The sequence below is a fragment of the Vicia villosa genome, unplaced genomic scaffold (assembly GCF_029867415.1).
Source record: "Vicia villosa cultivar HV-30 ecotype Madison, WI unplaced genomic scaffold, Vvil1.0 ctg.002028F_1_1, whole genome shotgun sequence".
Classification (NCBI taxonomy): Eukaryota; Viridiplantae; Streptophyta; class Magnoliopsida; order Fabales; family Fabaceae; genus Vicia; species Vicia villosa.
This window is the reverse complement of record NW_026705817.1, coordinates 97-20,788: the sequence shown is the minus strand read 5'-3', so window position 1 is coordinate 20,788 and position 20,692 is coordinate 97. Positions and strand designations below refer to the sequence as shown.

At 35.2% G+C, this 20,692-nt stretch overlaps 3 protein-coding genes across 4 annotated transcripts; 1 reads left to right on the top strand and 2 right to left on the bottom strand.

Moving 5' to 3' along the window:
- Window positions 1-11,973: 11,973 nt before the first annotated feature.
- Window positions 11,974-15,786, bottom strand: LOC131637550 (actin-related protein 6-like). Of its 2 annotated transcripts, none has more exons than XM_058908151.1 (6): window positions 14,737-15,786; window positions 14,585-14,648; window positions 14,136-14,220; window positions 13,995-14,045; window positions 12,987-13,049; window positions 11,974-12,899 (listed from the first exon to the last, which is right to left on the bottom strand). In XM_058908151.1, the coding sequence occupies exons 1-6, from the start codon at window positions 15,646-15,648 to the stop codon at window positions 12,854-12,856; spliced, it is 1,221 nt and encodes a 406-aa protein (XP_058764134.1). In that variant the 5' UTR covers window positions 15,649-15,786; the 3' UTR covers window positions 11,974-12,853. The 2 variants fall into 2 exon arrangements, with proteins under 2 accessions (XP_058764134.1, XP_058764133.1); XM_058908150.1 differs by having other exon boundaries at window positions 12,006-12,910; window positions 14,737-15,779.
- Window positions 15,787-16,374: 588 nt separating this feature from the next.
- LOC131637551 (DNA repair protein XRCC3 homolog) lies at window positions 16,375-17,513 on the bottom strand. Its single transcript, XM_058908152.1, has one exon. It carries the CDS (start codon window positions 17,399-17,401, stop codon window positions 16,541-16,543), a length of 861 nt encoding a protein of 286 aa, XP_058764135.1. The 5' UTR covers window positions 17,402-17,513; the 3' UTR covers window positions 16,375-16,540.
- A 1,333-nt stretch (window positions 17,514-18,846) lies between these two features.
- On the top strand, window positions 18,847-19,956 carry LOC131637560 (uncharacterized). Its single transcript, XM_058908160.1, has 4 exons — window positions 18,847-19,124; window positions 19,252-19,302; window positions 19,401-19,488; window positions 19,577-19,956. The coding sequence occupies exons 1-4, from the start codon at window positions 19,030-19,032 to the stop codon at window positions 19,832-19,834; spliced, it is 492 nt and encodes a 163-aa protein (XP_058764143.1). The 5' UTR covers window positions 18,847-19,029; the 3' UTR covers window positions 19,835-19,956.
- The last annotated feature ends 736 nt before the right edge of the window (window positions 19,957-20,692 follow it).

Genomic DNA, 20,692 nt, shown 5'->3' with positions numbered 1-20,692 from the left:
TATTGGTTTTAAGACTTACTAATTAAATTAGACATACAAACCAAAAACAAGTGATATTTAATAAAACATAATTAAGCCAATTTATTTCGGACCCCACGGTTAACTTACTTTACATACCGACATCATAATAGTTTAGCCAGACATATTAATATGGTTAAACACGCATAAATCGGTTCGGTTCATAATAATAGGCATAGTAAATGGCATACAATATATCATGCAAATAATAATATAAATTAAAGCAGTAAATAAAAACCTGAATTAAATAAATGGTAATTGAATCTTCGAGTACTGAACTTCCACCACAGGTTGGCTGGATCGTTCTTCGGAATTTAAACAGACAGAAAAAAATAAACAAGGAAATAAAGCGATAAATCTAACGTAAGGCTAGATCTATAAAAAGTTCACAACAATTTCCAGTGTAGAAATCGTTGTGAGAAAATAAGTGTTTGAATGAAAGCAGAATAAAGAAATACGGTTCGCGGTACAATTTCGGCAGCACTTCGTTGGCAGGAAATCGGACTCCTTGAAAGTGAGGTAGCAGGTCCTATTTATAGGAGAGGTTTTGCTGTGACGTTGCGTGAAAAGTGGGGATTTTTGCAGACTGGGTGTGGAGACGTGCGTCTCCGTTTCTTCAGGAAGTGGCCTTGACTGACTTGAGACGTGCGTCTCAAGTGGAGAAGATCCAGGAGCAGTTGGAGACGGGCGTCTCCTCTTGGTGACGTGGCAGAAGAACGTTGGAGACGTGCGTCTCCACTTGCTGGGAAGGTTTGGGCCACGCGCCTTTGGTTCCATGGTGGGCTGGACTGTCTCTTTTGGGCCTTTTGGGTCCTAATTACGCCCCTCTTTCACTTCAGCACTCTTTTTTCATCATTTAGGCATAAATATTGGTCATTTAAGCTCCATTTTCTTTCCTTTTCGCAAATAGTCGTAATCAGAGTGTAAAACCTGAAACAAAGCAAATACTCGCGTAATATCATAATAAATTAACATAATATATGGAAAATGCTATAAATATCTATGGATTTCAAGCTAAATATACGATATAAAATCGTGTTATCAACGACGCGCGTGAAAGTTCAAAATGGCTAATCAGATGAGGACACCTCATCATCTTCTTCAAAGGGCCTGTAAAACCTGTATGTTTTGCTACGACTTAGCTACGATTTTGTTCGTAGAAACGTTGACCTGCAAAAATTGCGAATAGCACATACATGCGTATAAATATGGCGCGACCCCTTCAATCCCCTCGTTTACCTCATACGAACCCAATCACACCCCCCCTTTTGACCTAATTTCACCTCTACAAGAAACCCCTAATTTAAACCCTAAAACCTTAAGTCGGTCTTCAATGGCCGATCATACATATCATGCCCAGAAATCCAATTAATGATTCAAAAACATTCACAACATCCATAACAATCAGAATATACCATTTAAAACCTATGAGAATGCATGAAACAGTCTAATCGAACCAAGTTTTAAAGTCACATACCTCGGCCAATTGGAGATTATTCTGGGGGTATTGAAGTTGTGCAATGATCCAGATAGACTCAGAGTGCTCCAAGGAACGTGCAGCAGTGTTTAAATCTCTTTGAAACTCTTCCAATTCTTGAAACCGAAATTGAGTTTTCTTGGAGATTTTTGTGTTCTTGTCAACTCTTCTCAAGCCAGAAATTGCAACCCTTATTCATGTGGTATATGTTAGGTACTTATAGGCAACGATTTAGGTTAACAAAAAAGTCCAAAATCTCATTTGAATCCAATCTTGCAACTTTGGGAATTTTGATTAAAAATTTGATTTATAAGCTTTCTAATTTTGTCAACTATTATACCAATTTTTTCCTAATTCATTGTGCACGAAAATATATCATTATTTTGTCATAATTATGATTGGAAATGATCAATGTGAATCTTTTTACCATAATATTTGATTTTTCTTCAATTATATTATTTTAAATCATTTTTAAATGAAATAAAAATCATATAAAAAATAAATAAAAGGTGAAATTCGTGGCATACGGTTTGGATAGCTTGTGGATCAAGTTTGAATCATAAAATATAGGCCCACTTGCAAGAAATTCAATTTGGACCTCCTTTATTTCACATTTGGTCTTCTAAAATTACCCAACTTTGACCAAGCATATTTCACTCAATTTTTAAGCTATGAGGGAGTTCTAGGACTTTTTGGAAACCTCAAGAGGTCCTCTATAAGCCACTTTGGAACATATTTTTCATTTGGAGCTTTTATCTTGACAATATCCTCTTTGACAAAAAACTGCTTTTGAAGGATGCTTGAAAAGGACCTGTAATCTTTTGCATTATACCTCTCAAATGAATCATTTTCAGCCTTGGCTTGTGAGAGACAAAGTTTTAGAGAATCCAATTTCCTTCCAAATAGGCTTTGAGTGGGGAATTTCTGATGTTCCATGTGAAAGTTATGGCCAGTCAAAGTTGAGTTGACTTTCTCCTAGAGAAACCCTAATTTGAACCTTTTTGTATTTGTTCATCTCTGAGTTTCTACTGATAAATCATGATCAAAATTTGATCAAATGATGGGTATACACTTCTATACTTGATGTTTGATCAATGATCAGAGGTTTGGACCATGCTTTGATTGTGGTTGACTTTTAGGTTTAATCAGTTGACTGTGAATCTTGGAGTTTGTTTGAGCAGGTAACTTTTGGAGTTGAGCCTTGATCTTTGCCCTGGAGCTATCTTAGGTCATTGTGAACCACAGAACTTTGATTGAGAACCTCATCTTATTAATCCTTTTAAGAGAACCTCAAACCCTAGCCTCAGGAGACTCTTGACTTATGGGATGTTATTTAGATAGAACCCTAATTATAGATGGGATGAATAGGCAAATTTTGGGGTATGACACCCACAAACTGTGGAAATTCTGTTGTTCACTTGCAACCGCAACTTCTTTGAATACAAGTTATTGACTTAATTTCAAAACAATGAGGGTTACTCCCTATTTATAGATTTAGGTTAGCTTAATCTCTAAGCCAAAGCCCAAACCTACAAAAGCTCAAAATACCTATTTTGGAACTAAATCAAATCTAATCTATTTTAAATCTAAATCAAATCCATCTAGATCTAAAACAAATCTATGTGTAACAAACTGCTACACACTTCGACACACCTTGTGTTCGAGCAACAACCTGCTTCGACACAAGGAATTACAAATTAACATTGAAGTTAATTTATTTATAGAAAAAATGTGACTTTGCATATACATATCCGAAGTCACCTTATTTTTAACGAAAAATGTGCGTTCGCGTATGCATCTTCGAAGTCATCCTTTTTAGGAAACTTACAAATAGTGCATTCTCAATGAAAAAACTTACAAATAGTGTCTTGAAGTTGCTTGTTATTGCTTGATGTTGCTTGAAGTTTTATGTTTGAAGTTGCTTGATGTTGTTTGATGTTGTTTGAATATGGTTTGAAAGAGTTTGAGAAAATGGGGTTTGAGAGAGTTTGAGTAAGTGAGGAAGGTGAAGGGCTTCTGGCACGTTTTTGAAAGAAAGGCGTTTGGAGATGCATTTACGTAAGCTTTACGGAGATGTATCTCCGGAATAATTGCACGTGGGTTTGAGAGAGTTTGATAAAATGGAGTTTGAGAGAGTTTGAGTAAGTGAAGAAGGTGAAATGCTTTTGGCGCGTTTTTAAAATAAAAGTGTCTAGAGATGCATCTACATAAGTTTTATGGAGATGTATCTCCAAAATAATTGCACGTGGAGTTAGGGACTCATCCAGATTTGCACTGAATTTTGGTGCGTCTCGAGATGTAGATACATAGGGTATACGTAGATGTATCTCCGATAAATTCTTTCAATTGATTTAGGACCGAATTCAAAAGTGGGTTGAACTTTTTATTCGTCCGAACAAGTATCTCTGAAATCTTGAGACATAAATTTATTTTCACAAAGTGTTCTAATAATTCATAGGATTGATTAAGAAATTCCTACTTAAAGAGGTTACCGGACCATTCAACATGGCAGGAATTTTAAACTTATCGCATATCAATTATAACCATACTATTTTAAAACAAAGATGCTACAATTTTAAGGGTCTTAGTGAATGATATTTGTCCTTAAATATAAGATCTCTAGACAAAATTACGCTAATTAGGAATGTTGGTTAGAGTATTATATTTATTGACTATTTGTACAATTTTACAAATTTATCTTCTTTTTTTTTGGTAGAATTGAGGGCCTAAGCCCCCAAAAGAAAAAAAAAACTACAAAGAAAGCTCAAGAGAGCCTTAGATTCCTAAAGCATCATCCTCCAGTAAGGGTTTCAAAAACTGCGGCGGTTGATCAAAAGTAGATGAGATCTTTGTCATACAACCGTGATTAGCTAGTATATTCGTGCTTTTATTCGTATCTCAATAGGAATGAGAAATTATTACCGCTTCATGATCATCAATAAGCTTCTTGATATTTCTCAAAATAGCGACACGCTCTAGATGGCGAATCATACCTTCTTCAATAGCCTTTACTACAATTCTTGAATCCACATTAACTTCCACTCTTCTCAAGCCAAGCGTTTTAGTTAACTTAAGGCCTTCGAACACACCCCAAAACTCCGCAAGGAAAGAACTACAATCGCCAAGGAATTTAGAGAACCCAACTTTCCACGCACCTGTATGGTCTCTAACTAGACCATCACATCCTGCCATCCCATTGATTTTGCTAGCACCATCCATGTTATCTTTACCATACTCATCACTAGAGGTTGCCAACGCACATCTATTTTTTCCCTTCGATCTCCCTCCAAAGTTTGATAAAGAAGCTGAGCTTTAGCATATTCACTTTTCCTCCTTAGAATATGCATTATAGGTTCATAAGGGCACTCAAATCCTTCAATGTGATTTTCCTTGTTGTGCCACTCCCATAAAGTATGACACGCAATGGCCACACACTCGTCCAAGTCTCATTTCGGGCATCACAATAATTCAGATTTAAAGTGATCCAATCTTTAAGATCCACAGAGAAGAACATTTCCAGAATGTTACTAGGTACTAGACTTCTCCATATGTGATTGATTTTGTAACAATCACACACCGCATGCAATGTATCTTCACAGATAGCACTACAAGAAAGACACCCCGTATCTCCCAAACATTTTTTGCTTTTGCTGAAGTTGGTTAGTAACCTATCATGTTTAAGCAACCATAGAAAGCTGTGACATCTCTCCGGAACCCCCAACCGCCAAATCAGCTTCCACTCATCATCAATAATTGTGTCATTATAACCTTCAACTTCTCGGAACATTTATCGAACTGAAAAATTACCGTCTCCAGTACCTGCAAAGTAAAACACGTCAGAAATATCTCCCTCGCACGGAGGCACACAAGATCGCAGCTTGTCAATCCAATGCTCAGGAAGCCAATTATGCAAAATATCAAACTTCCAATTTCCATGATGGTCGACTAAGTCACACACTCGAGCTCCACAGAGGTTATTAGGAATTTGAATATCAGAATCATTCAAGCAATATTCAGCTCCCAACCAATTATCACTCCAAGCTTGAATACTAGTACCATCACCTACTGTCCTTCTTCTTGTTCTCCTCATGATTGGAATCAGCCTAGAAATATCTCTCCATAGACTCGACTCCGATCCGTTGGTTTTTCTAATGTTCATCCCTCCATGCGCCTTGTACTTACTTCTTAAGATCTCACACCACAACTCCTTCGATTCAATGCACACTTTCCAACTTAGCTTCATTAGACACACCATATTCAAATTATGAAGATCCCTTAGCCCTATTCCACCTAGCTCCTTTGGTTTTGTTAATGTGCTCCATCCTATAGCATGAATCCAGTTTGTTTCATTACTATCCCCCATACAAACTTTCGCTGAAGCTTATGAATATCACCAATTCATGATTTAGGAATCATGTTTGTCATCATCGGATATAGCGGGATTGCTTCTATTACGCTCTTAGCCAAAGTTATTCGGCCTGCTAAAGACAAACTATTACGCTTCCAGTTATTGAGCTTCAAGGCAACTTGGTCAACAATATATTGCATATCTGGTTTACGCAACTTCCTTCCACTAATTGGCACACCAAGATATTTTCCAAGGCTGTTTGTAACTCTAAATTTGGATATCTGCACCAATCTAGTTCTATTCGCACATGTAACATTTTTTGAAAAGAGAATGCTTGTATTCTCCTTACTAACTTCTTGCCCCGACATCTCGCCAAACTCCTTTAGAATTTACATGACACAGTGCATCTGCTTCTCGCCAGCTTCGCCAAATAATAGTAAATCATCAGCAAACATGAGGTGCGAAATTGTAATTCCTTGTCTGCCTACTGTAATTCCTTTCCACTTTTTGCACTTGCTAGCATCTTTAATAAGGTGAGACAGCTTATCCATGCACAACACAAATAAGTAAGGAGATAACGGATCGCCTTGTCGAATACCCCTTTGAGGACGAAAATACTCATTCCTTGCACCGCTCTAATTCACATTTGTCTCCAGACTTGTGACTGCATGCATAATTATCTTGGTCATATGCTCCGGAATACCAACTTCATGCAGAACATTCCAAATGCACTCCTAACTCAGTTTGTCATATGCCTTGGATAGATCCACTTTGATAGCAAAGTAGCCCTTCTTTCCTATAGTTTTCTCCATAGGATGCAAGACTTCTTTTGCAATAATGATATTCTCATATATTAATCTCCCTGGAACAAATCCAGTTTGAAAGGGTGAAATCAATTTATTTATATATTTCTTCAATCTACTTACAATTATCTTACTAACTGTTTTATAGATTGCATTACATAATGATATCGGCCTGAATTGTGCCACTTGTTGTACCCCAATTTTTGACCACTGAGATCCCACCATATTAAAAATGGTAGGATCATCATTATCATTATCATTATGCATATATCATTTATTAACCCAAAAATACAAAAATTGTTGTTTGTTGCTTGTGTCCTAAGGCAGAAGACTAATCAAAGATGAGACTGAGCAAATTAGGGTTTTGAGACCCACAAGGAAGTTAAAACACTCTCCTATGTTCAAAAGGTTTTCTAATCAACATCTAAGACCAAAGGTAACCCAATTCAAGATCAATAATTCTAAAGATCACCTGAGGCCCCAATTAGGGTTTTGACCTAATTACATTAGAGGGTTGACTTTTAATCAGGACATGGCTCCAAGACTCAAACCATGATTCAAGGGCATACAAATTAACATTATAGTCCATTCACATCATTCATTTGAAGAGGAGACCATGATTCATTTGGAAATCACAAAACTGGAGTTCACTTGGAAAAAGTCAACTGTGTGAGTCAACCATTGACTTTTGAGAAAAATGGTCAACTATGAAATTTATGGATTCAAATCATCATCATATAATTATTGAAGACATTTTTCCAAAGAAAATCAAGAAAATTAATCAAGAATCAAAAAGTCAACAAAAGTCAAAATTAGGGTTTTAAGTGAATTTTGACCTAATTTTGGGAATTCCAAATTTTGCCTACAAACTCAAAAATCTCCGAAAATGAAAGTTGTAGATCTTGATCAAACAAACAACTCATCACAATGAACATTTCTTCAAAAAATGATTATTTTGAGAGATATGGAATTTTGAAGATTATGTTCAAAAAACTTAGAAAATTTTTAAGTGTTTTCACTTAGATTTTTTCTAACTTTATGACTATTTTTCTCCATGATCCCAAAGGAGATTGAGAAAACTTTTAACAAGTGACTTAAAGTATGTAGCAAGGGCTTTCCAAAGAGATCAATAGCATGAAAATCCATGGCTTAAGCTATGAGATGTGATTTTGTGAAGATGGCTCCATGAACACTTAAATTCAAGTATGAACATGAAGAAGTTATGAACCAAACTTGTTCAAAATTGAAAGATTCCTTGCTTGAAGCCTCTTTAACTTGTTCCAAGCACCATAATCAGTAGACTACACTTGCTTTTGAGCTATGATCCAAGTGTTTAAGACATTATCCAAGTGATCATTCCATTAATGGTATAAAGGTCACACTTCCATTCTAGAAAAGCATTGCTTTTGCAAAGTCCACTCTCCTTGAGCCTCACCCATGTTCCCTTTGCAGCAAAAGCAACACAAATACAACAAGCAAGCTCACTAAGATCATATCAAAGTCCTTACAAGCATGATTGGTCCTTGTACTTCACCATTGAAACCACAACTTTCTCATTTCTTCACAAACAAGTAAAGAGGTACAAGTATCACATGTGAACTTAAAACTCTAAGATTTTTCCCTCCACAAATCCTAATTTGTGCCTATAAATAGAGGCCCTTGCCTCTTGTATCAAACACACCAAAATTCTCCAAGTCACTTATCACTTGAAATTCTCTTTTTCTTACATCTTGCATTTTCTAAGTGATTTTGAGTTTCACAAGTTCTGGGTGTCAAACAAAGTTTTAGACAACTTCTAAACATCATTTAGAAGTTGTCTATAACTTTCAAAACCTCTCAAAAGCTCCCTAACCAAAAATCATCATTTTCACCATCATTAAAGCTCCACCAAGGTCTTAACTTGCCAAAATCCAAACTAAACACAAACCTACCAAGTTAGCCTTTCCAACAGCTTTTATTTATCATATGGAAGCTATCCATAACCTCTAAACACTCACCAAAGGCCTTAAACCAAAAATCACTCTTCAAACCTCCATTAAAGAACCTCTTTGAACCAAAGTTGCTATTTTCAAATTGGCTCGTGCATTTTCAGGCTTTTTGTGTTACATACCTTCTATATCACATATAGAAGCTATCCAAACACCTGTTTCAGATCTGTAACACTGGGAATCCATAGTTCCAGCCATAACTTTTTCTCTTTGTAGGTGGTATCGTGTTTGAGGTTGCAGGCACTTGTAGATCATTCTGAGCATTGCAATAGCTTCCTGGTGGATTATTGAAGCTAGCTAAATCCTCAATTCACTCACAGATCCTCTCCAGCTCTCACTCGACCTCATTTCAGAGGTATGTAGTTCAATTTTGAACTCCGTGAATGGAGTTCCATTTATGCATTTCTTGATACCAAAATGTTTGTTTTTACATGTGGAATGATAGCCCTAAGGTCCTGATGATTGATTGTTTGTATTAAGAGTTTAATTTTAAAAATCAATTTCTAGGGTTCATAAGCTTTTCCAGAAATTCATGAGTTAGGTTTAGAATTATATTTTACTAGTTCCATGGTTGGATTCGTGGAAAAATTCTGAGCACTTTGATGTTTTACTTTTTGAAATTTGATGGAGAATTGAAGGAACACGAATTCAACCATGGTGGTTGTTGTTGTTTTCATTTTGAGGAAGAAGATGAAGGCCTTGGTGCCATTCATCCATTTTAAAATATCAGTTTCAAATATAATGTTTTAGAAGTATGTATATACTTGAATACATCGTTAGCACAATTGACAAGCACTCGTACACTAGTCCTCTCCTCTCAAAGGGGGCAAGATCGATCCTCCTTTTTGCCACTTTGTTTTATTTTCCCATTTATCACTTATTTTGACTTATGTTCAATTGATATCATTCCTCTATCACCACACGCGCGCTAATCTGTTGGTTGTTGTTTTGAGTGGTGAGTGAGAGGACGTGTGTTCGAACCCTTCTAGGAACAAAACATTTTTTTATCACTTATTTATTCCATTTTTTTTCACAACTTTGAAAATCCATAGAAATATAAAAATAGGTCTTTTTAACTTGTTCTTTTTTGTGTGATTTATTTATCTTGTCTATTTTTATATCATGATTAAAAAAATCAAAAATATTTAATATTTTGTCATTTAAAAATAAATCAAAAACAAGTCCTTTTATGTATGAAAAAATCAACTAAAAATCATTTCTTGAATTTTTCTTCAAAGTAACTTAGTATATTTTTGTATATATATGTTTAGGGTTAGGATTTGATGTCATGTACCCTTAGACCAATCCTCTTTTAGTATTTGGTATTTAATCATTAAAATCAATTAGGTTTAGGTGTTTATTCCAAAACCTTAATTTCAAAACCCTTTGATTAAAACCCTAATCCAAAAATATGTTGATCTTTGTTATCCATGAACTTGTTACCTTGTACATACTTGTTAATTTTAATCCATGTTTTTGTACTTATATGTTTATCTTAACCATTATCTTTTGTACATATACTTGTTGATTTCCTATCCATGTGTTTTGTACTTGTTATATTTTGCTTATCCAACCATTGTGCATAAGTTAAACATTCATTATCCATCATTCATTCATGTATGAATCCATCCAAAGGTACAAATATTCTTGTTCATTATGATTGATGATTATCATACTTGTTTGTGCTCTTGTGACACATGTTATCACACACACACACGCACGCGCGCACACACACACACACACACACACACTTGAGGTATCCATTGATTGTTTGCTTAAGTTGTTTGTTGAAAATCCAAAGGAATGAGAATGGTGTTGACTAAAATCTTTTCCAATCTCTTTTATTTTTGTGTTAAAGTATTGTTAAAGCTTTTCACTTGTCTTATGGTTTTGTATTGTTAAAGCTCAAACCAAACCCTTTTGTTTTTTAAACCTTGGTACTAAGAGGAGAATTATTCCCGGTGAAACTACTCTTAGTCCATTGAACTTTGTTTTGTTAAAGCTAGGTCTCTTTGTTTTAAAACCTTAGTGTTAAGAGAAGAATTATTCCCGGTGAAACTTCTCCCAACCCATTGACCTTGTACTGTTAAAGCTTGGTCCCTTCTTATTTTAAACTTGTTAAGTATTGTTAAAGCTTAACCCTTTTAAACTTGTTAAGTATTTTAAAGCTTAACCCTCTTTTAAAAAAACTTATTGAGTATTTTAAAGCTCACACCCAAAAAGATTTTGCCACTTTGGCCCTTTTATTTTCCTTTTAAGAGGAACTACAAAAGCTCTGACTTCCCTATTGTTAAAGGGGTATGTAGGCCTAAGATGCGATGTCTTATCGAGCTCACTTTCAAAAACTTCTTTTCTCATCCCCACACTCTTTTTAAACAAAGTTCACATATGATTTTCAAAATACATGTATACAAAAATAATAACATTTTCAAAGAGGTTCCCATGCAGTACCATGGATATGAGGGATGCTTAAAACCTTCCACTCGTATAATAAACCCTTCGTACCCAAATCTCTGATAAGTTTATTAGTTTTGATTTTAAAAACTTCTGTGAGTTTTATTCGCTCTTTCTCCCATTCCTTTTGGAAACAATAAAGCGCGATGGCGACTCTGTTTAAAACAAATGAGCTAAGTCTTTTCCATGGCTTTAGTCTCACCAATTTCACCACTACACCACTGAAGTAGGCTTTTCAACCTTCGGAATCAAACATATATTCATTTGATTAATAGTAGCTAACTCAGTTGGATTCTCCCAAAGTCTCTTGACAAACTTGCAGAAGTTATCGCCCACTACATCTCATGACTTTTGATAATAGAGAAATAATTGATTTTCATACATGTGTATTTATTACTGACTGTAGATAAAGATGTGATGTAATTAGGTGTGTTTAGAAAAAATAATTAATACACTTTAAAAGTTGAAGAGGATCTTATCAAAGGGACAAGAAACAAACTTAAGAGGGAGATGGTATGTAATTGTATAATTAATTTTTTTTTTTTAAATATACATATTTTATACACAACTATGATAAAGTTTCATGTATTTCACAAAAGATTTCAGCAAACCCCCGGTCACCATCAAGTTATACTAACACTAAGCAAAATGATTATCCCATTGGTATTTTTTTTTAATTTTAGGAAATGTTTTTTCCACTCTTATTTAAAAAAAACACTTTTAAAAATCCAAAAATATTTCTCATATGTTTGAAAATACATCTTCAAATACATTTAAAATCACATTAACAAAAAGCGCTACAAATGAGACCTCTTATTTTGTTCAAAAAATTATTTAAAAATGCAACTCCGAAAAGTGTTTTATCGCCCTATATTAATATTTTTCAACGCGTCATTAATAAACATAAACTTATCATTATTTAGTCACTCACTAGAAAAAACTTATGTTTCTACATAATGAAAACTATTGCAAGTTGTAACAACTTTCAGATTACGGTAGAATTCATCTTACAAAAGATCTTTTACCTTCACATATTTTTCTCAATATTGCCGATAATAAATATCAATTAGTTAATTAGTTGCATAAAATTGTTCAAACTCAACATCCAGTAAAATTTATTATTGTTCAAACTTAATCAGATTTCATGCGGTGAAATTTATTATGCGCCTTTTTATTACTATCTGTTCAGTTTTAGCAACAAAAAAAAATTGTTAAATTAAAATAGAAACCAATGACAATGTTAATTCCTACCTAACTCACTATAAAATTGTTAATTTTTCCTAATGACAATGTTTTAACAGAGAGAATTGAATTTTTGCAACAATAATTTAAAAGAGACATTTTGGTCTTTGACAACAATTTAAAAGAGAAGTTACCATCCTGGTGATTTTGAGAGAGATAGGCCCTAGTTGGCACTTCAAAAGCACGCCATACTCCCATATAGAATGGAAGTTACTATCCTTCGCAAACAGATCCAATACCAGTCGACCAGCATCATGATGCTTGAAAAAATGTATGTCATCCAAACTTCACACCTTTGTTCCAAGAAACCGGGGCGACTCAATTTGCATACTTTTTCCATTGGCAATCTCTCCTAAGTGCCATTTGTATGGATTAGCTGTATGAATCTCAACAACTAAACAGTACATGTTAGTGTACATATTTGCATATCTGCATTTGTAGCATGCATTGTCAATGAAAAAATCTCTTGCGACATCTAGCAGAACCATGCTCCTCATACTCAGCCTTAGTCACACACATTGAATCAAAATCGGGACTTGATGCCAGGAGAGACCCTCCACGCCAAACACCTAATAGGGGACTATAGAAGAACCATTAATTTTTGTGTAGAAATGACAAACTTACAAGAAACTAAACAGACTATGAAAGATGTTTACTCTTCTTGTGTAGTTATCTTCACATTATAGTCATCAGGAAACAAAGGCCGAAGCTCCTTCTCTCTACAAAATTTCATAATCAATTAACTAAATTTGCAATAGACACTATACAGGCAACGGAAAAGGCAATATTGCCAAACCAAACTTGAAACTTAAGTAAATCACAGTTAAAATAATAAAACTGGGTTTAAATAAATAGATAAACCAAATATGTTTATTATTCAGATTTGAATTTCCAAAATAACCCAAACCATTTTACTTTCAAATCCCAAATCCCAACATTGTAATCTAAAAATGTCATCTCTCAAAGCTTAGGTTGGGTTTGACCCTACCTCACCCAAGTTACAAAATAGGCATATCTGCTTTCCTCTCTTATTTCATGTTTGGATCCAAAAAATATCCATGCAAAAAAGAAAATTCTATTATTAATCTCTTGACTAGTTATTTTTCTGGTTTTTAACTTTGCAGTTTGCAACGAAAAGATTCAAGGCTCAGCTTTGTAACAAAGTGCATTCAGCATATTACAGTGAATCATATCTTTGCATCGTTGCTAGTGGTTTTGGGGGCTTGCTGCTGATGCCAATCATTCACCCAACAAGGTTTTCCAAGAGAGGTAATGGAAGCTTGGATTGGGGAGCAGTGAGCTTTTACAATCGGGATACTGATGGTGTTGACAGAGGAGGAGGCAATATCTAATGGGACCGGTTGTATGAAGTGGCAAGTCAGAAGAGGAAGGTGGCGAGAGGGCCTTGGCAAAATTTCGGTGACTATTGCACGAGGTTCAAATAAGTTAAGAAACTGATTCAATACTAAGACAAGTTTAAAATCAGTTCATAAACCAAATCAGTTAGACAACAAAAAATTATTCAAGTTTAAAAAGCTTATCCATAAATATTGGTACAAAATACTTTGTTTAGTTTTAAATAACAAACAAACAATCTAGGCCCCCACCCACCCCAACCAAAATAAATATGGTGCAAAGTGTTGAGGCCAAAACAAAAAACTTACAGTCTCTCAGCAAAGTGAGGAAACAAGGTGCTCCCACCAGTTAAAATGATGCTGCCAAAGATCATAAAATCCAAAGATGATAGTGAGAAGTACAAAAGGCAACAATCCACAAACCGGATCATGAAATCAAATGGAAATTACCTTTCATAGAGTACGGGGTGGAGGTGCGGATGGCAGGCATTTACTGCTCGTACGATACAATCTGGAAGCCCAGCCTGGTTCATTCCTGCAAATCATTTTGTTCAGCATTTTACAGAGAATACAACTAAAACCTGATATTAAGGGGTAAATAGTGAAATTAGACAACGATCCTCATTCGCAATCACCTAAGAAACTCATCAACCAAATGTTTAACTATAATTCCAATGTTCTATATTGCAGTCTACAACTGTGATTTCAACTAGAACTTTATCGTTTTATAGGTACTTTCCATATACAATACACATCATAACCACTGACGCATCTTCCCCATTTGAATACAAATTTCACAATTTCAAGAACCATAAAATGACAAAACATTAATGAAATAATGCTGCGTATCTAATCCAATTTGAAATAGCACTAAATTGAAACTACTAATAAGAACATACCCAAATCAGCTGGACGGAAAATCATCTCTGGGACAAGAAACCGTTCATTGGTCAAGTCAAATTCCTATAGAACACAAAGCACAAAAAAAGTTAACAAGATTGACACACATGAATGTGAACATAAAACAAAAATTGAAAAAAAAAACAAATACATTTTTGGTCAAATCAACTTTCTGTCTATTGTTCTCATGCTGTTGTTGAGGAATTTCCTCGTGATCATCGATATTCTCCTTCTTACAATCAGGAACAAGATACCTCTTAGCTTGTTCAGGATATTTAAGAAACCCTTTTGTGTGCGAGACACCATCAGGTAGCACATAAGTACACCTCAAGAGATTCTCTCTTCCACTCTTTCTAGCAATGTCAAGGTGTCTTGGGACATCAACAGAAACAAAGCAGAGATTCTCCTTAACATCGTCAATGATGAAGGTTTCATCCATGACATTAACAGAGCGAAAGGAAATAAGTTCCTTGAGGTAGTTCGTTAGGGCTTTTCCACCTAAATCGATTCGCTTAACCGCGTAGTTGAGAGTGAAGTTTTGAAAGACAGGTGAAGCGTGCGTGAAGGAGAAACCGCAATCGACGACGAGACTGCATTGTGCTTTAGAGAGAAGGCCGTTAGGGCTGCGGCTGGTTTCGTAGAGATGAACGAGGGAAGGGGAGTCAGCGACGTAGAGGGAGGTGAAGTTGAAATCTTCAAAGACGAGTTCGTCAAGGGAGTGTTGGATGGAAGGGAGAGAGAAGAGGGGTTCGGTGAGGAGGAGGGAGGATTGGGAAGGGTTTATGCGAAGGATGGAGGTGAAGAGGTGGGACCAGATTTCGCGCTGGAGGTCGGGGTTTATTAGGTAGCCGCGATCCATGGGACGGCGGACGGAGGCGGAGGTGAGGTCTTGGTCGGCGGAGGCGGGGGTGTTGAGGGGATTTGGGTGGAGCCATTTTTTGGAGGCGAGGGGTTTGTGGAGACAGTTGGGGAGAATGGCGGAGGGGTTGCGTTCGCCGCCGAATCCTGCTTTGATTAGACCTCCGCCGTTGTCGAGAACCACCACTTGGGTGCTTGTTGACATGTTTGTGAGTTTCAGTTCCTAAATTGTTGAAAATAAGTAAATAGTACTCTGGTTTTAAGGTTTTTTTGAGTTTAAAATCTAGTAAAAAAATAAAAGAATTGAAGAGAGACAAAATTAACCAACGCAGGCTCTAGTTGAGCGCTACAAGAAAAATATCACAATTATTTTCTTTCCTTATGATAAACTATACACTTTCTTTCGTACAATTCGATTAACCACAAATATATGTTTTTCAAATGGTCATCAATTCATTGTTTTTCAAACGGTCATTAAGTTCCACAATTGTAAGTTTAGATCACAATTGTAAATTTAGATCACAGACATCAGAAGAATTCTAAATATCAGAATAGATATTTTTTACAACCATGACTTGTTTTGTTGTACTCGTAGGTTGAAACATGAAGGATTTTTAAAAACATTCCTCCATTGAATTAATCAGCTAGGAAGTCATTGAAGAGTTTTGAGATTTTCCAAACTTGTAATTAGGATCCAGTTTTTTGAATTCCCGAACATGTCGTATCTAAAACCTACATTGTCACCGAAAATGACAGTCATTTAGTCGTTGTTGTTTTCGGCCACTTGAGGTCGATCACCACTATTGCAGTACTCGTGAAATTGTCTAAGTTGCATATCTCGTTTAGTTACTGGAGGTGTATTTCATGCATTGTTATGTAACACCAAATTAAGAATAAAATTAGAGATGTAAGAATTTTCCAGTAACAGCAATGATAGAAACCATGCGGTGCTTGCTTGACTATTGATGAGAATGAACAACCAAAACATTGAACATCATTCCTTTGTATCCTATTCTATTCTACTATTCATATACATACATACATACACTTTAAAATTATTATCTATCTATAAAATAAAAGCATATAAAAACAACAATTCATACATTCCTTTGTACCATCTCTACACCAAAAACACCATCTCCAGTAATTGCAAACTCAGAACAACAATGACCCAAATGAGGAGCAAAAACAACACTCAGTCTTCTCCTTTTCGTCTCCCCATATTCATCCCTAGATAAGAACATTCTAGAATTCACACAATTCGCCCAGGAAAGCCCCAATGCCGGGCAAACCCTTCGCCGCGACGAATACATCTCACTCAAATTCCCAATCCTCACTCCATTCTCACCATCATTCATCAAATCAACAACTTGATTAGTAACAACCACAACCAACCCAAACCTCTCCGCCAACGATTTCAATCCACCGGAAATCTTGAAAAACAACGATGACCTCCGCCTAAGATCGATTCGTGAGTTATCAAATTCAGATCTAAACAAAGCAGCAATGGAATCAACAACAATAACCCTAACAGGTAACAATCGTGATTTCCAGTAAGTAAGAAAAATCTCAATGTCCGGTAATAAACTAACAAATTTCTCAGCGGAAAAAATGCCGCGGAGGAAGACACGGGAGAGAGGATCGGAGCTGAGAAGATTTGGATGAGATGAAAGGAGAGAGCGGGAGAGTTGTTTTAGGCGGCGGACGGGGAAAGGGGACTCGGTGAATATGTAGAGAGATGAAGCAGAGAGGCCGCCGTGGGAAGGTGGAAGCTGAGCGGAGAGGACGAGTTGGAGGCAGATTTGGGTTTTGCCGCTTCCGCTTTCGGCGACGAGTTCTGTTATTGATTTAGTGGGTACGCCGCCGTTGAGGAGGCGATCAAGTACGGGACACCCCACGGTGCATTTTTCGGTTCTTTGATGGAGTTGCTGCACTAGTTTCTGCGGCTGTATAAACATTTTGATCTCCTTCTATTCATCGATGGTTCAGTTCATATAAACCCTATTCAGATGGATATGGGTTTTGTTTTGTAAAATCGGGGGAAAATAAAATTGTAACCAGACACCTCTATTATATATAACTACCAAGTGGTGGCAAAATATATACACACCATATATAAAATTTTCGGTTTAAACTAGCGTGATACCCGTGCGTCCGCACGGGTACCCGTAGTAGCCGTGTTATTTTGTTCAATATATATATATATATATATATATATATATATATATATATATATATATATATATATATATATATATATATATATATATATATATATTCTAAAGGTAAATGTCATAAAACCAGATGTGTAAAATATAAAACTTTCTTTTATATTCAATATTCAATATTTCGCTCAATAACTTCATGTTCCCGTAAATATTTAATATGTTTATCAGTAATTCATGTTCTCGTTAATATTGAATATTTTATTCAGTAACTTTATGTTCCCGTTAATATTCAATATATTGATCAGTATCTTCATGTTCCCGCTAATATTCATTATTTTGATCAGTAACTTCGTATTCTCGTTAATATTCCAAACTTGTTCCCGTTAATATTCAATATTTTTATCAGTAACTTCATGTTCCCGTTAATATTCTTTATGTTGATCAGTAACTCCGTGTTCCTGTTAATATTCATTATTTTGATCAATAACTTCGTGTTCCCGTTAATATTAATTATTTTGATTAATAACTTCGTGTTCCCGTTAATATTTCAAATTTATGCGTATGATATAAGTACCCGTGTGTATTCATACTATATTATTTCGTATTTGAATGGAATTGACTCGTTAAAATTGTAATTTTAATATTTTAATTATTTTATATTATATATATAGATAAGTATATATTAGATACAATAATAACTAATTTATTAACTTACTAAATAAATTAGACACGTATTTTAGAAAATAACTAGTGTCTTACCCGTGCGTTCGCACGGGTACCCGTCTGTCTCGCGCATTGGGTTTTAGGGCACTTTAATAAAATAGGGAATATATATATATATATATATATATATATATATATATATATATATATATATATATATATATATATATATATATATATATATATATATATATATATATATATGTAAGTTCATATTATAAGGTAAAATATTTTAAATAGGTTAAAAATACCTGTTGGACCTTATAGTTGGTTAATTTATCTAATGGGCCTTAGAATTCTAGCCTTGGTGCAGAAAACCTATTTTTATTGTTAGACCTAATTTGTTAATAGGCCCAAAAAAGAATCCTATTATTGGTATTGTTACATAACGCTGGAATTTAAAATGAAAGTAACGTTGGATTCATAAGCAATCAAAGAGTCTGTCTTTGGCATTGTTGGTGTAAGAAACGCAGGGTTGGGTGATAAGTTTGAAGAACAAAATGTCGCAGCCAAGAAGGTATGTGCATGTGTTACTGTTTATGTTGTTTGCAGAGTTTATCATAAGATATTCATCCATTTAGAGGTCGCAATGTTGTTTTGATTCCAGTTCACCCGATAGGTTGGAGTTGCAAACTCCATGGAAGCGGCTCACAGTTGAGAGGATACTGAGTGGGTCACAGGAGAATGATGATGTTATGGAGGAATGGAAGAAACAACATCAAAGATTGAATCGTGTCGACGATGCCGGTAAAGTTTCTGTAGAGGCTGCCAGGATTGTTGAAAATAAAGGGTAATCTTATAGTTTAATTTTGTTTCTTGTATTGAATTCCATTTAACCTCTACAAAATTGATTGTGTTTCCGGAATAATGAGTTACAACTTAGTTTAATAAATAGTTTGTATATTATTGTGTTGAAGGGATGATGGAGATGGAATTGAATACATAATGATATCTTCTGATAGTGAGAGGTAAAGTTTATTTATAAGAGATAGGGAATATATTATCGTTATAGGTATATTGATGCTGTTGTGTTTGCATTGTGTTGTAAATGTGGTCTTAATTGCAGGGAAATGAGTCCTGTACAGGAAGAGTTCGAAGAAGCGTACTGGACACGTGAAGTTCATGATGTAAAGAAGTTTTGCTCAAATGTTATGGTAAGCAGTGTTCAAAGTCTATAGTTGTTGGCACACTGGTGTTATACAGAGATGTAATGTAACTGATATTGTATGTCAATGAGTGCAGTATATTCCTGCAGAAATAGTAGAGAAATGTGGGCTTGCTGGAATGTCAGAGATTACCCTCAATGATGTGGACAACGGGTACCCATATGACTGCAATATGAAGAAGAGGCCAAAAAAAAATGAAACATATTTGTATGGAGAATGGTTTGACTATGTAAGGGCAGCGGAACTGAAAGTAGGCGATAAAGTGCACTTTGTGATTTATTACCCGCCAGTGTTAGATATTATGGTAACAGTGGAGCGCAGTGGTGATCGTTGATAGAGCTGTTGGTTAGGCAATGTTTGTGGTGGATGTATAGGGCCGTTTTTTAGCAGTTTGGTTTGTATGGGATTTATGGTTTTGTTTTTTTTTGTAATGGTGGATGTGAACCAAGATTAACAATTATGGCACTATGTTTGGTTTTAAATTAAATATTATCAATTTTGGCTGTAAGTTTCATGGACTGAGCCGAATCTGCCATGGTTTTTATGCAAAATTGATTACCACTCTGTTTTAAAATTAAGTATTGTTTATTATAAGTATTGAACAGGATATCTATCAAACTTGATCAGAATAGGGAACCTAATTTCATTATTGTTGGTATAAGTTTGGGTATGGCTCCTGTAAATGGTAGGCTATTAAATCTAATAGGTAAACACACAACAATGGACGTATGAATAGTTGAAAATTCAATTTAATAGTATATGTTAAAGAGTAGTACGATAATATTAAATGGTTATAAAATAGTTGTAATGTGTTATATTATATTGGGATGTGAAAGATCAATTGGGTTATGGGCAGTTATTGTTTTTCGTGAGGCATATAAATAAAACGAAAACTGTTTTGAAGTGATGTAAATGCAAAGAAGACTAATTGAACAATTGCATTGATTTCTATTGGGCGGTGGAAAAGTAGCAGGTATGTGAAGAGTCCATTTAGAGTGTTATATAAGTAATGTGCAGATAGTTTGATAGCACTAAACACTAAAGCATTCATCATTACTCTGCAATCAACAGTGTAAGCTGCGAATTTCTGAAAAGATGGAAGGAAGAGTTGATCAAGCAGTGAGAGGTAAAGGTTAACACATCATTTGAAAGTTTGCTCTGTTACATATTGTATTTAAAAGTTATATATGGT